This window comes from Coregonus clupeaformis, chromosome 30 (genome assembly GCF_020615455.1).
Source record: "Coregonus clupeaformis isolate EN_2021a chromosome 30, ASM2061545v1, whole genome shotgun sequence".
In the NCBI taxonomy this organism is placed as follows: domain Eukaryota; kingdom Metazoa; phylum Chordata; class Actinopteri; order Salmoniformes; family Salmonidae; genus Coregonus; species Coregonus clupeaformis.
The window spans coordinates 11,705,292-11,720,591 of record NC_059221.1 but is presented as its reverse complement, the minus strand read 5'-3'; the positions used below and the strand labels follow the sequence as shown (position 1 = coordinate 11,720,591).

The window sequence follows — 15,300 nt, the reverse complement described above, 5'->3', positions numbered from 1 at the left end:
GCTTTATCTTGGCCAGGTCGCAGTTGTAAATGAGAACTTGTTCTCAACTGGCTTACCTGGTTAAATAAAGGTGAAAAAAAAAAAATAAAAGATCCATAACCCATATTTCAATGTGAATTTGGTTGGGGTCGCTCAAGAAGTTGCATATTGCAGCTTTAAAGGTGTCTGTAATAGAATAAATATGGCAAAAACTTGATTGGACTCCACCTTCATACCCAGTATTCATACCCTTTGCTATGAGACTTGAATTGAGCTCAAGTGCATCCTGTTTCCATTGATCATCCTTGAGATGTTTCTACAACTTGATTGGAGTCCACCTGTGGTAAATTAAATTGATTGAACATGATTTGGAAAGGCACACACCTGTCTATATAAAGGTCACACAGTTGACAGTGCATGTCAGAGCAAAAACCAAGCCATGAGGTCGAAGGAATTGTCCGTAGAGCTCCGAGACAGGATTGTGTCAAGGCACAGATCTGGGGAAGGGTACGAAAAAATTTCTGCAGCATTGAAGGTCCCCAAGAACACAGTGGCCTCCATCATTCTTCAATGGAAGAAGTTTGGACGCACCAAGACTCTTCCTAGAGCTGGCAGCCCGGCCAAACTGAGCAATCGGGGTAGAAGGACCTTGGTCAGGGAGGTGACCAAGAACCCGATGGTCACTCTGACAGAACTCCAGAGTTCCTCTGGAGATGGGAGAACCTTCCAGAAGGACAACCATCTCTGCAGCACTCCAACAATCAGTGGCCAGATGGAAGCCGCTCCTCAGTAAAAGGCACGACAGCCTGCTTGGAGTTTGCCAAAAGGCACCTAAAGGACTCTCAGACCATGACAAACAAGATTCTCTGGTCTGATGAAACCAAGATTGAACTCTTTGGCCTGAATGCCAAGAATCACGTCTGGAGGAAACCAGGCACTGCTCATCACCTGACCAATACCATCCCTACGGTGAAGCGTGGTGGCAGCATCATGCTGTGGGGATGTTTTTCAGCGGCAGGGACTGGGAGACTAGTCAGGATCGAGGGAAGATGAACGGAGCAAAGTACAGAGAGATCCTTGATGAAAATCTTCTCCAGAGCACACAGGACCTCAGACTGGGGCGAAAATTCACTTCCCAACAGGACAATGACCATAAGCACACAGCCAAGACAACAAAGGAGTGGCTTCGGGACAAGTCTCTAAATGTCCTTGAGTGGCACAGCCAGAGCCCGGACTTGAACCCGATCGAACATCTCTGGAGAGACCTGAAAATAGCTGTGCAGCGACGCTCCCCATCCAACCTGACAGAGCTTGAGAGGATCTGCAGAGAAGAATGGGAGAAACTCCCCAATTACATGTGCCAAGCTTGTATCGTCATACCCAAGAAGACTCGAGGCTGTAATCGCTGCCAAAGGTGCTTCAACAAAGTACTGAGTAAAGGGTATGAATACCGTTATTTATTTTTTATAAATTAGCAAAAATTAATAAAAACCTGTTTTTGCTTTGTCATTATGGGGTATTTTGTGTAGTGGGGAAAAAACTATTTAATCAATTTTAGAATAAGGCTGTACCAGAATGTTCTGGGGAAAAAGTCAAGGGGTCTGAATACTTTCCGAACGCACTGTATATAAATCATTGGACAAGACAGGTGAGGTGCTACCTACCTTCCCGCCCTCAGCGGCCTGAGTTGCTACCCTGTGAGGGTTGAATGACAAGAGAGATCTAGGCTGCTGCCTGGGTGTGTACTACACTGAAGTATGTATGTATTTATGTAACCCAAGTGAACCTGAAATTTGGTAAATGGAACACATGAAACCCTATACACGCGTCAGCATAACTGCCCAGGTCTTTAAGCTAAATCCATGGCAGAGCAGACAGACAATGAAAGACAATAAAGGATCCACCAGTGACGTTTTTCTGCACTTGAAATTGGAAACACTTGAATGTCTATTTATTAGATGGATCATCAGCTTTTGAACGGAAGGGAACGGGTTGAATGGCCCAAGTTGTTTTGATGCTATAACTACAACGCTTAAACAAGACAGACTAGGCCAATAACCAAGACATTTGATCTCTGTATTATGAACAACTGGTAGGCTGCATCTGGGCTGTGAACTTTAAGGTGGTTTTAACATCTTGTATCTAGTGTGCTTTCACTATGATTTTTTTGAGTAGATTAGACAGAAAGCACATCCGTTCTAAGCCTGGGATCAAAACAGAGCAAGTGGTGAAACAATGGTGAATCGGCGCAAATCATCTGCCATGTGTTGACATTTTCATGGATCAATACACAAGTATAAATCCAATACAGAAAAGTATATAGAATGTATAGAACGTATAACATTTGACATAGCTTTTTGGAATTAAACTGCAAACAAGAAAAACGGGCTGTATGTATCAAGCTTATCAGAGTAGGAGTGCTGATCTAGGATCAGGTCCTCCCCTGTCCATGTAATCTTATTAATCGTGATCTAAAAGGCAGAACTGATCCAAAAATCGGCACTTCTACTAACCTATGTTCGGGGGGAATTCTCATCTGGAATCTCCCAGATGAGATACCCCCTGAAATTGATCTTGGTAATGAACTAGTCTTGGAGATGCATGTAGGGACGTTCACCCTCTCACATTACAACACCACACCAATAAACTTCGATTTGATATCTTTATTAACTAAGAAGAAGACCAAACAAATACTTGTGAATATGGAGGCATCCAGACAATGTCCCAGACATGGACCCTCAGATCCTCAAAAAGTAATACAGCTGCACCATTGAGAGCATCTTGACTGGCTGCATCACCGCCTGGTATGGCAACTGCTTGGCATCCGACCGCAAGGTGCTACAGAGGGTAGTGCGTACGGCCCAGTACAACACTGGGGCCGATCGCCGTGCCATCCAGGTCCTCTCTACCAAGCGGTGTCAGAGGAAGGCCCTAAAAATTGTCAAAGACTCCAGCCACCCAAGTCATAGACTGTTCTGCACGTCAAGCGGTACCACAGCGCCAAGTCTGGGACCAAAAGGCTCCTGAACAGCTTCTACTCCTAAGCCATTATATTGCTGAACAGTTCATCAAATGGCTACCTGGACTATTTGCATTGACCCCCTTTTTATTTTTTATTGTACAGACATTCTTGTACTGGCTCCAATGCACACTCACTGCACTCTACCCACACACTCACACATATGACACTCCAACATAAACACACACACACACACACACACAGATACACTTTCACACACGCTGCTGCTACTCTGTTTATTATCTATCCTGAATGCCAAGTTACTTTTAACCCTACCTACAGTACCAGTCAAAAGTTTGGACACACCTACTCATTCAAGGGTTTTTCTTTATTTTTACTATGTTCTACATTGTAGAATAATAGTGAAGACATCAAAACTATGAAATAACACATATGGAATCATGTAGTAACCAAAAAAGTGTTAAACAAATCAAAATATATTTTATATTTGAGATTCTTCAAATAGCCGCCCTTTGCTCTGATGACAGCTTTGTCTGTCCAGGTGAAGCTGGTTGCGAGAATGCCAAGAGTGTGCAAAGCTGTCATCAAGGCAAAGGGCGGCTATTTGAATAATCTAAAATCTAAAATATTGTTTTATTTGTTTAACACTTTTTTGGTTACTACATGATTCCATGTGTTATTTCATAGTTTTGATGTCTTCACTATTATTCTACAATGTAGAACATAGTAAAAATAAAGAAAAACCCTTGAATGAGTAGGTGTGTCCACATATTTGACTGGTAGTGTACATATTACCTCAACTGACTACCCGTACCACATTGACTCAGGTACCGGTACTCCTTGTATATAACCTCATTGTTATTTTATTGTGTTACTATTTCCTTTATTTGTTGTTGTAAAAATGGCAAATCTTTTCTTATTTTTTAACTCTGCATTGTTGGGAAAGGGCTCATAAGTAAGCATTTCACGGTCAAGTCTACACCTGTTGTATACAGCGCATGTGACAAATAACATTATTTGTAACAGCAGCAAATGATAGTCAAACGTGAAATAGCTTCAATGCTGGCAGAAATATATATAGATATGATTAATATATGTGTAGATATGAATAGGTATTTATATACACTGAACACAAATATAAACATAACATGCAACAATTTCAAAGATTTTACTGAGTTACAGTTCATATAAGGAAATCAGTCTATTGAAATAAATTAATTAGGCCCTAATCCATGGATTTCACATGACTGAGAATACAGAGTTGATCAGGCTGTTGATTGTGGCGTGTGGAATGTTTTCCCACTCCTCTTGAATGGCTGTGAGAAGTTGCTGGATATTGGCGGGAACTGGAACACGCTGTCGTACACGTCAAACCAGAGCATCCCAAACATGCTCAATGGGTGACATGTCTGGTGCGTATGCAGGCCATGGAAGAACTGGGACTTTTTCAGTTTCCAGGAATATCAGCTACAGATCCTTGTGACATGGGGCAGTGCATTATCATGCTGAAACATGAGGTGATGGCAGCGGATGAATGGCATGACAATGGGCCTCAGGATCTTGTCACAGTATCTCTGTGCATTCAAATTGCCATCAATAACATGCAATTGTGTTTGTTGTCCGTATGCCTGCCCATACCATAACCCCACCGCCACTGTTCACAACTTTGACGTCAGCAACCCGCTCGCCCACACGACGCCATACACGCTTGTCTGCCATCTGCCCGATACAGTTGAAACCGGGATTTATCCGTGAAAAGCACACTTTCTCCAGCGTGCCAGTGGCCATCAAAGGTGAGCATTTGCCCACTGAAGTCGGTTATGACGCCCAACTGCAGTCAGGTCAAGACCCTGGTGAGGACAACGAGCATGCAGAAGAGCTTCCCTGAGACTGTTTCTGAAAGTTTTATCAGCTGTCCGGGTGGCTGGTCTCAGATGATCCCGCAAGTGAAGTAGCCGGACGTGGAGGTCCTGGGCTGGCATGGTAACATGTGGTCTGCGGTTGTGAGGCCGGTTGGACCTACTGCCAAATTCTCTAAAACGACGTTGAGGTGGCTTATGGTAGAGAAATGAACATTCAATTTCTGGCAACAGCTCTGGTGGACATTCCTGCAGTCAGCATGCCAATGGTACGCTCCCTCAAAATTTGAGACATCTGTGGCATTGTGTTGTGTGACAAAACTGCACATTTTAGAGTGGCCTTTTATTGTCCCCAGCACAAAGTGCACCTGTGTAATGATCATGCTGTTTAATCAACTTTTTGATAGGCCACACCTGTCAGGTGGATGGATTATCTTGGCAAAGGAGAAATGCTCACTAACAGGGATGTAAACACATTTTTGCACAAAATGTAAGCTAAATAAGAATTTTGTGCTGTATGGAACATTTCTAGGATTTTTAATTTAAGCTCATGAAACATGGGACCAACACTTTACATGTTGCGTTTTTATTTGTGTTCAGTATAGATATCAATACAGATAACAATATTCTCAATCTTAGACTAGGATGAGGTAGGGTTATTATAACAGTGTTATAAATATATGGCTGAAGTTGAAGTCACAACTGGCAATAGAATGGAGGATTGTATATGTTGAGGAATTTCAATCTCCCTGTTTTGAAAGAATCAGCTATACTGTAATTTATTGCAAATTATTATTTCAGCTAGCAACACATGGTGTGTGGATTGCTTATGATGATGATGATGATTGAGACCACGTATATTTAGCTAAAGTTATGAAATTCTCTTCTCAAGAAACAGAATCGAAATTCTCTTCTCGTGAAGCAGAATCGCAATGACCTAACTTCTGCTAAAAGTTGAAACCTTCAGACGTCTGGCTAAGTTAGATATCTAGCCAAGTTAGCATGCTAGCTGAGACCCGAATACCCTTTGCACACAAGCCCTGCCTTTTCCCGCATGAGACCGCCCTTTCTTTTCAAGGATTGGTTACCAATATGTCAATCACCATGATCTCGTTCCCCTATCGCTCAGTGGGCTGTCAATCAATTCTGACAGAATAATGTGATTGGTTCATGACGAATCCACTCAAAAGATGGGCGCTTTCGCTTGCTATAACTTTGCCCAGTGCTAACTTCTAACAGGCCGCTACCACAGCCAGGGAAAAGCAATGTGCAGTTCTAAAACCTAATCAACAACAACGAACGTCATGCATGACAACATGAGCAAGTCGTGCAGTTTTGCTGATAAATAATTAGTTGACACTTTAGTTAGCTAACTACTAACCAACTTTTTAGCTAGCAAGCTCAATTAGGCACTCGAGTGCGAGCGAGAAGACAGAGCACAACAGTTTTGTCAACTAATTGCCCACTCAGATTTCATGGCCGACAGGACAACGATAGAAACGTACACACTAACTCTAACGACTTTCAATACTTATATGTCAAATTTTAATCGGAATTACACATGGATTGTACATTTTGACAATAATATACTGTTTACAAACTCACCGTTGCGCCCCTCTCTCTCTCCCTCTCTCCTCTTCTCTAGTCTTGGAATTTGACACTCCCCTCATCCCTGAATCATCGCGAGGTTCTACGTCAAAGTCTTCATAGTCATTCACTCATAGAATAAAAAACAGCGAATGGAATTTACTTTTTAAAAATACAGTAGCCTAGGCCTATTTCATAGCTTTTTTATATATATTTTTATTTTACAAATGCCTACATTCATTATTTAAAAGATGTAGTAGGTGGTGCATACAAAATGGTATAACATTTTTCCCAGGGGCCACATATTCTATTATATTCTATTCTATTCACCCTCTGTAGCAAATATTTGAAGTGGGGTGTCATAAGCCTACCATATTTCTGACTGTGAACACAACACTGATTTTCATACTCGCATTGCTCATACTTATAACCTCTGATAGCTTTCAAAACAAACAAACAGGCACCTTTGTTTTTGCAGCTGTTTTGGTTACCTCAATAACCTGTCTCTGGAATGTGGTCATGAAATACATGAGGTTTGTCTGTCTATCTCCTTCTACATAGAATAATAGATACTGTCTGTTTCTGGGAAAGGGAATGCTTAGTGCACAGTGTAAAGCTTTGTTTGTACTCAATCTAAAGTTGTTAAAGCTATAATAGAATGGAATATAATAAAATAGAAGCTGGTCGCTTTAGAAGCCGGCCGGGTTCTAAATTCTTAGTTTACAACCTTTCACATGAAGCAGGTATTCAATTCAAGATGCAACATAAGAAACTGGTTAAACAGTGCATTATACACTACCAGTACACTGTACTCTCTCTCCCCAAGGAATCCACCCAGCAGTGAGTGTTGCTCATAATTATTGCTAGCATCAAATTCTCTGCTCATTTGCTTTGTTTAACAACTGTGTTGTTCCAATATTCTGTAGACTGACTGAGCCAGGAGTCTGTGGAAAAGGAAACTAGGTCTTCATCCCAAATGACACCCTATCTCCTATATAGGGTACTACTTTTAACTAGGGCACTATGGGCCATGGTCAAAAGGGAAAAAAAAAGAAAGGGTGCCTTTTTCGAACTCAGACTATGTAATTTATTATGTATCCAGTCCCTAAGATCACAGCTTGCATAACCACCGCTGGCCTGGCCTGCCTCCAACCTTGGGCATGTGGAGTCACAGAACTAGAATGATTCTAGAACTAGAATGACTCCAGTTTGTTATATTGCTATGTGTGGAAGGAGCACTGTTGTGAGGGATGATGAGGTCATAATTATAAATGCCACATTTAAAACTTGTTACAACATTATAGACCATCTCTGATGAGTGCAGTTACAACAATGCTCTGTCACATTTTCTCCTAAAAAAAATTTCTTTCTGTTTTATATTTTCAAGCCTGATATATGAGTGAAAATCCTGATATATTTAAGGATTGAAAAATGTACACTAGAGTACAGTAGTATACATTTACAGTAGGATTGAAAATGTACAGTAGAGCTAATTTTATGGAAAGAAAATCCAGACATTGAACACATGTGAGTGAATGATAACTATTGTACAGTTTTTAAGGAAGGTAGTGTGAGAGAGCGCTGAGAGGGGGCCTTCTTCCTCTCTGTGTTGCTTTAGTTTCCTTCCAGAAATTCTCACCTTTTGTTTCTGGTTTCCACTAGCTTCTATAGCCACAAAGTCAGATTCCAAAGCCACAAAGACAAAATTGGCTAAATGTTTAATATTTTTGGTCTTAATTTAAGGTTAGGCATAAGGTTAGCAGTGTGGTTAAGGTTAGGGTTAAGGTAAAACAAAATATATATATAATAATAATAATGTAAAAATATAAATTGTAGAAATGGGCAGGGTTTATGAATTTGTGGCTATAGAAGCTAGTGACAAACTTTTTTTCTCTCACTGGGAAACGAACGTCCTGTTTGTGTCAGGATATGGCCACAATAAAGCATTGGAAATATCTACAGACAATACCTAAGTAACTCAACAAAGGATTATTATTGAGCAGTGCCTTTGAACCTGCTCATATTTAATCAAAGGAGAAGCAGCCAATTAAAACAAAGGGGGAATTTGAAATGTGTCCAATAGCTTTGTGTTTTCACACAGTGACAAAGTTAATTATTAGAGTGGCAGCCACTGTAAATACAGATAAACAGTGAAATATATGTTGTTTACAACAATTCTCAACTGTCACTTCTTCATTAGTGCCACACCAACAATGGCATACAAGAGTACACTGTATTATTCTGTAAATAGGGTGTTCTTTTGACAGAAGAAGTATACAATCATTTTGAGTACAGTATATACTTCACAAGATGTTGTTAAACCAATCTTTCTTTCTTGTCGTGATATTTTCCCAATAACACAACATTACTGAGGATTATTAACCTGTTTTTCAATACTATACTTAGATCTATCCAGAACAGTCTCTCCTGCTATTGAAGGAAAAACTGATTCATACAATGCCTTTAGATAGTATTCACACCCATTTTACACATTTAAATATATTAAATTGAGATGTGTCACTAGCCTACACACAATACCCCATAATGTCAAAATGGAATTATGTTTTAAGACATTTTTACAAATGAATTAAAAATGAAAAGCTGGAATGTCTTGAGTCAATAAGTATTCAACCCCTTTGTTATGACAAGCCTAAATAAGTGCAGGAGTAAAAATTGCATAGACTCATTCTGTGTGCAATAATAGTGTTTAACAGGATTTTTGAATGACTACCTCATCTCTGTACCCCACACATACAATTATCTGTAAGGTCCCTCAGTCGAGCAGTGAATTTCAAACACAGATTCAATCACAAAGACCAGGGGTTTTTTCCAATGCCTCGCAAAGAAGGCCACCTATTGATAGATGGATAAAAAAAAAGGGGGAAAAAAAAGCAGACATTGAACATGGTGAAGTTATTAATTACACTTTGGATGGTGTATCAATACACACAGTCACTACAAAGATACAGGCGTCCTTCTTAACTCAGTTGCCGGAGAGGAAGGAAACCGCTCAGGGATTTCACCATGAGGCCAATGGTGACTTAAAAACAGTTACAGAGTTTAATGGCTGTGATAAGAGAAAACTGAGGATGGATCAACAACATTGTAGTTACTCCACAACACTAACATAAATGACAGAGTGAAAAGAAGCTTGTACAGAATACAAATATTTCCAAACGTGCATCCTGTTTGCAATAAGGCACTAAAGTAAAACTGCAAAAAATTTGGCCAAGAAATGTACCTGAATACAAAGCGTTATGTTTGGGGCAAATCCAACACAACTCATCACTGAGTACCATTCTTCATATTTTCAAGCATGGTGGTGGCTGCATCATGTTATGGGTATGCTTGTCATTGGCAAAGACTAGGGAGATTTTTTTAGGACAAAACTAAATGAAATAGAGTTAAGCACAGGCAAAATCCTAGAGGAAAACCGAGTTCATTCTGCTTTCCAACAGACACTGGGAGACAAATTAACCTTTCAGCAGGACAATAACCTAAAACACAAGGCCAAATATAAACTGGTGTTGCTTAACAAGATGACATTGAACGTTCCTGAGTGGCCTTGTTACCGTTTTGACTTAAATTGCCTTGAAAATCTATGGCAAGACTTGAAAATGGCTGTCTAGCAATGATCAACAACCAACTTGACAGAGCTCGAAAATGTATTAAAATAATAATGTGCAAATATTGTACAATCCAGGTGTGCAAAGCTCTTAGAGTTACCCAGAAAGACTCACAGCTGTAATCGCTACCAAAGGTGATTCTAACATGTATTGACTCAGTGTGAATATATTTGCAAACATTTCTAAAAACATGTTTTCACTTTGTCATTATGGGTTATTGTGTGTAGATGGGTGATTTAAAAAAAGGTTTTTAATACATTTGGAATTCAGGCTGTAACACAACAAAATGTGGAAAAAGTCAAGGGGTATGAATACTTTCTGAAGGCACTGTTGAAGACTAAAGACTCCTGCGTTGTTGCCAATTTCCCTACTGGATTAAAATATAAATATATATATATATATATATATATATATATATATATGATTCACAACGCAATGTTTCTGGTGTCTAAACTAAAATAACAGAAAAACAACCGAAATGCGGTACATAGTATAAGGGAAGGCGTTTACTTTTTTCATTATTTAACAGAAAAATGCACTTTGTAGGTTTACATTGGGGTCTAAGAGAACCAAATGAACTATCAATGTTATACATGTACACACCTGGCAAACAAGCAAACAGAAACAAGCACAACAACTGTCAAAAATGTGTCACTTGAGTTTCACTACAAACTAAATGTACTATTGGTCAAAGCTTCTATTGTTTATATATTTTAAATACAATAAAAACATTCAAATTCATGCCACTATGACAATTTCTACTATTACTGAAAGCTTTTGCCTAAATTAAACAATTATGAAAAATACCTTTACATGGTTTGCTGGTTACATTGTTTATGATCCCATTTAAATCTGTGGTGCACAAAGTTTTAGACCAAAAAAAAAGCACCATTGAAAATCCTGATGTACAAATTACAAAATAAAAGTTTACCTAGTCTCTATGGAAAACAAAATATCTATTTATTCTTCAATAGTTGGCTGTACATCAGCATACTTCAACTAAAATAAGCCAATGTAAACTGTACCTTTTCCATTCAAAAACATGTATAGCTAACACAAATAGCAAATCACATTTTCACACTTATGAAATTTGACAGGCTGGCATATCCAAATATTTAGCTGAGGAAGCAGGGTTGGGGTCAATTCGGAATTTCTGAATTTAATTCAATTCAACCCATGAATTGAAATTCGAATTGGCCACACTCGGCAGGAAGCAGAATTTTAAATGAATTTGAATTCAAGTAAGTAGAATTTAATTAAAACCAATTAAAATCAATTCTAACTGAGATATGAAACATACGAGTCTCATTCCTTTGACAAATATTTTGCCAAAAGCATCTGCCACCTCTTACTGAAGAATACAGACACCATTTCAAATATTTGCTTGATTAGAACTCAAAGATGTTTGTATTTTTGTCATGAGATGTTCTGAGTGGTTGAGCTAATGCATTCTGGAAAACATATTTTTATATTATCAAATAACATGTAAATGAATTTGAATTATTATAGACAACCTAAACAATGTTCTTACAATATTTCCAAACCACTATAATTATGATAAACTCAATGAAGGAGAATGAGTTTTAAATATAGTATTGGTAACCATACATGATGTAAAAATAAACATGTGCATGATGTATGCAATAAAATGATCAATTTAAATTTCAATGAATTTCATTTAATTCAAATTCTGCTTCCTGTGGGGTGTGGCCAATTCAAATTCAAGAATGGAATTGGAATTAAAGACCAATTCGTAACTTAATTGACCCCAATCCTGCCAGGAAGGATAACAGTCACATATCTGTTAATCAACATTATGTAACAACATTACCTGGCACACTGAGCTCTATAATATATTAGTGATTTTAATTATGTAATCTACTATTTTTTATTATTTTGTAACAACATGAAGAGTGATTATTACTCAGTTATTATGAAATGCAACATTGAATGAAATGCAATTCCATATTTTACACTATGTTTTTTGGGATTGCAAGGCTGAACCTGCAGACTGAGAAAAAGAGAATCACTCAAATTTTACACACAACAACCACAATCATCAACCACATAAGAACTAAGTACTTCCTCGTCTCAGTGTGACTTATTGGACTGCCTACAACACCTCATACTATCTAGAATCAACATCATTCCTCATTAAGGAGAATCTTTGTCAGAATATATGCATCATAAACTGTCCAATAATCTGATTCAGAGTTGCGATAGGTGCGAGTCACTCTGAGCTAATTTGAGCTAAGCACACAGATTTCAAGTCTGAATATGATCGATAGTGATTACACATCCTGTCACCTCTAGTCCCACCCCCTGTAAGCTCAGTCTCTCAGCAGTAAGTACTCTTTGACCGACTCTGGTAAAGGCAGCTCTTTGACCGCAGTGGGGAGGAACCTCACCCCCAGGCTCTGTCTGATGGCACAACGTGACAGGGCGCGTAGCGTCGGTGCGTCAGCCACCATACTGGTCAGCTTGGCCAGGAGCTGGGGATCTTTACTGAGCTCCCTGGGTAAGGTACCATCGGCCCGGCGGATCTCAAACCTCCCCGCCGCCTTGTACAGCAGCTCCAGACACTCCTCCTCCTGCTCCGCCCCCAGGCCCCTGGCAAGTAGTGCCACCAGGCGAGAGATGGGTGTCTGGCCTTTTAGGTTAGTAACATGGACCTGGCCTCCATATTCTAACAGAACCCTCACACTCTCTAGGTTGCCTTTCATGGCGGCCCAGCTTAACGGAGTGTCATTGTTGTAGTCCCGTGCGTTGGGGCAGGCACCGCTCTCCAGCAGAGCCCTGACGCACTCAGGGTTATCCTTGAAGGCGGCCCAGTGTAGCGGGGTGTCCTTGTTACCGTCCAATGCGTTGGGCTGGGCCCCGTACTCTAGGAGGAGTTCCACACAGCCCTCGTCCTTCTCTGCTGCGTAGTGCAGCGCCGTGCGGTTGTAGCCGTCCAGGGCATTCACCTGAGAAGACAGGTAGGGGATTCACAGATTACAATACAATAAAACTTTGTTAGTCCATTTGAGAAAAGGAGAGTAAGCATAGTATATTTTATAATTGGAGGCATTACATAGTAACAAATAGCAGCTATTAAAGACGTAAGTTCACAGATAAGAGATTCACTATTATTGTCTGTGATTCAGGGGAGGGGGATTCAAGTGGGAGCAATCAAGAGCAGGTTAGATTTATGGATGTCTGCAGCATGTACAGTATAAAAAAAATACTATATTACCTCAGGATGTTTATCTAACTTATAAAAAAATATATATAAAAAAATAACATCATTTCAAACAAAGTTCAAGTTGGATGAGTGAGAGTTAAAAACACGCCACCATACATACCTCCGCTCCTTTCTCCAACAACAACTCGACACAGTCGGCATCCGCCACCATACAGGCACAGTGCAAGGGCTTCAGAGTGCCGTGCATACGGTTCACGTCAGCTCCCTGAGGGTAGACAGGCAATTATGTCATTGTCAACAGTATGCAAAATATGAATAGATACTGATACCATAAACAACAAGTCATATTCAATTGAATAACATCAAGCACTCAAAATTGTGGCAGAATTAAAAGATAGCTATGAAACCACAAAACATCTACACAATTAACAATGTGTGTGAGGTTGAGGGAGTTTTCTTTTTCTACAAAGAAGTCAACTCTGGGACACAACAAATTAGATAAGTACAGTGGTGTGTGTTAACATTTCCTCTCTATAGTTCAAAGATAAGCCAACAAGCCAACCTACCCTTCGAATGAGATCCTCCACATTGTCGTGTGGGAAAGAGCGAATGGCAGCAATGGTGCGAATGAGCCGCTCCGACAGGGAATATTTACTCTGAATAGATTGCATGATGTACCACATAGTAGAGCTCATGTGGAGCTGAGGAACATGGCACCCAGGCTGGGGTGCACTGACGCCACACCACACCGTCTACAACACCTGGCTGGCCAAGTTGAAGTTTCAGATCTGAAAGAAAAAACAATGTTGGTATTATTATGGTAAAGAATTACATGCGTTCACTTAGGAGAAACATTTTTGGTTTGAGCTAGGACTACGATCTATTCTAGGAGATCAATTTGTGGGGTTTCATCAGTAATGTTTTAAGCATCAAAGGGTATGGCAATCCCCCTTTGGTGAATTTGTAAATGTGATGTTGACTGACATTGACATACTGTGTATCAAATAATAACAACTCTGCTGTGATACCCGCCCACACAAACTGAATGGCTACTACTCTGTACAAGACAGCTATAATTTCCCAACCTAGCAAACGTGTTTTTAGTTTTCCCTGCGCATAATTTGGCAAAAAGTATAAACTTAGCAATTTAGCTTGTTAGGTTAAAAGGTAAGTTAGCCATCTAGCCCGTTTACCAGCTGTTGCAACTCGTTGACTAGCAGCTAATGGTGGCTACTTAGTGGCTAACTACTAACGTTAGTTAGCGAACTTACTTGCATTAGATAAGTTACCAATATATAAACAATAAAGCTATGCTATTTAGCAACTAACCAAAACAATTTAGCTTAACTAAATGTCTCGACCTCAGCAGCAGTAACGTTAGCTAGCTAGCATGCTAATCGGCTAGCTGTTTTCCACTCCAACTGACAGTTCGCGCTAGGAAAGATGACACCTGACCTAACAGCAAAGATTACCAGTATCATACATTTTATTGATTGTGATGAATGTATAGAATATTTCCATAGCTTGCTTTAAAATTCAATTTGCATCGTTGTTATGTCGATATTTTGGGCCCCACATACCGTTTATGGTCCACAGTTTCAAGGAATGCGATAACACAGCCCAGCCCATGCGCTGTGCAAGCTTGACAAAAACACGGAAACGGCAACGTCATTTAATATGCTGCGAAAACATGCAACTGCTCTACGCCCACAAAATATACACAGGAATCTTCTCTGACTTACAATTTTGTGTTTTTGTAATGTTGTTCAGCATTTTACATGTGTTATTTTAATAGTAACAGCCTTCATGTAGCGCTGGCATTTATCACATACCATAGAAGCTATGCTTCCTCTCCAAGTATGGGCATCAGATGGCTCCATAGCTCTCACTGGGATGCACTTTAAAAGGTTCACTGCCTGCCAGTGCTATGTCAAATACCTTGTAGTGATAATAGAGCGCAGGCAATGCCCATCAGTGTGTGTGTGTGTGTGTGTGTGTGTGTGTGTGTGTGTGTGTGTATATAAATGTGTGTCAGATGTTAACATTGCGTGAGCCATGACATCTATCTATCTATCTAGACACAAA

The 15,300-nt window shown here is 39.7% G+C and overlaps 2 protein-coding genes across 2 annotated transcripts in view; both read right to left on the bottom strand.

The window, feature by feature from the left end:
- Positions 1 to 6,483, bottom strand: part of LOC121545900 (cyclic AMP-dependent transcription factor ATF-7) — a 43,824-nt gene extending 37,341 nt beyond the window's left edge. The window contains exon 1 of the mRNA XM_041856813.2: positions 6,424 to 6,483. The gene's annotated coding sequence lies outside the window, so the exon portion shown is untranslated. The remainder of the gene's footprint in view (positions 1 to 6,423) is intronic.
- A 4,034-nt stretch (positions 6,484 to 10,517) lies between these two features.
- On the bottom strand, positions 10,518 to 14,872 carry LOC121545901 (ankyrin repeat and SOCS box protein 8-like). Its single transcript, XM_041856814.1, has 4 exons — positions 14,796 to 14,872; positions 13,782 to 14,003; positions 13,376 to 13,480; positions 10,518 to 12,997 (listed from the first exon to the last, which is right to left on the bottom strand). Exons 2-4 carry the CDS (start codon positions 13,908 to 13,910, stop codon positions 12,362 to 12,364), a joined length of 870 nt encoding a protein of 289 aa, XP_041712748.1. The 5' UTR covers positions 13,911 to 14,003; positions 14,796 to 14,872; the 3' UTR covers positions 10,518 to 12,361.
- Positions 14,873 to 15,300: the final 428 nt, after the last annotated feature.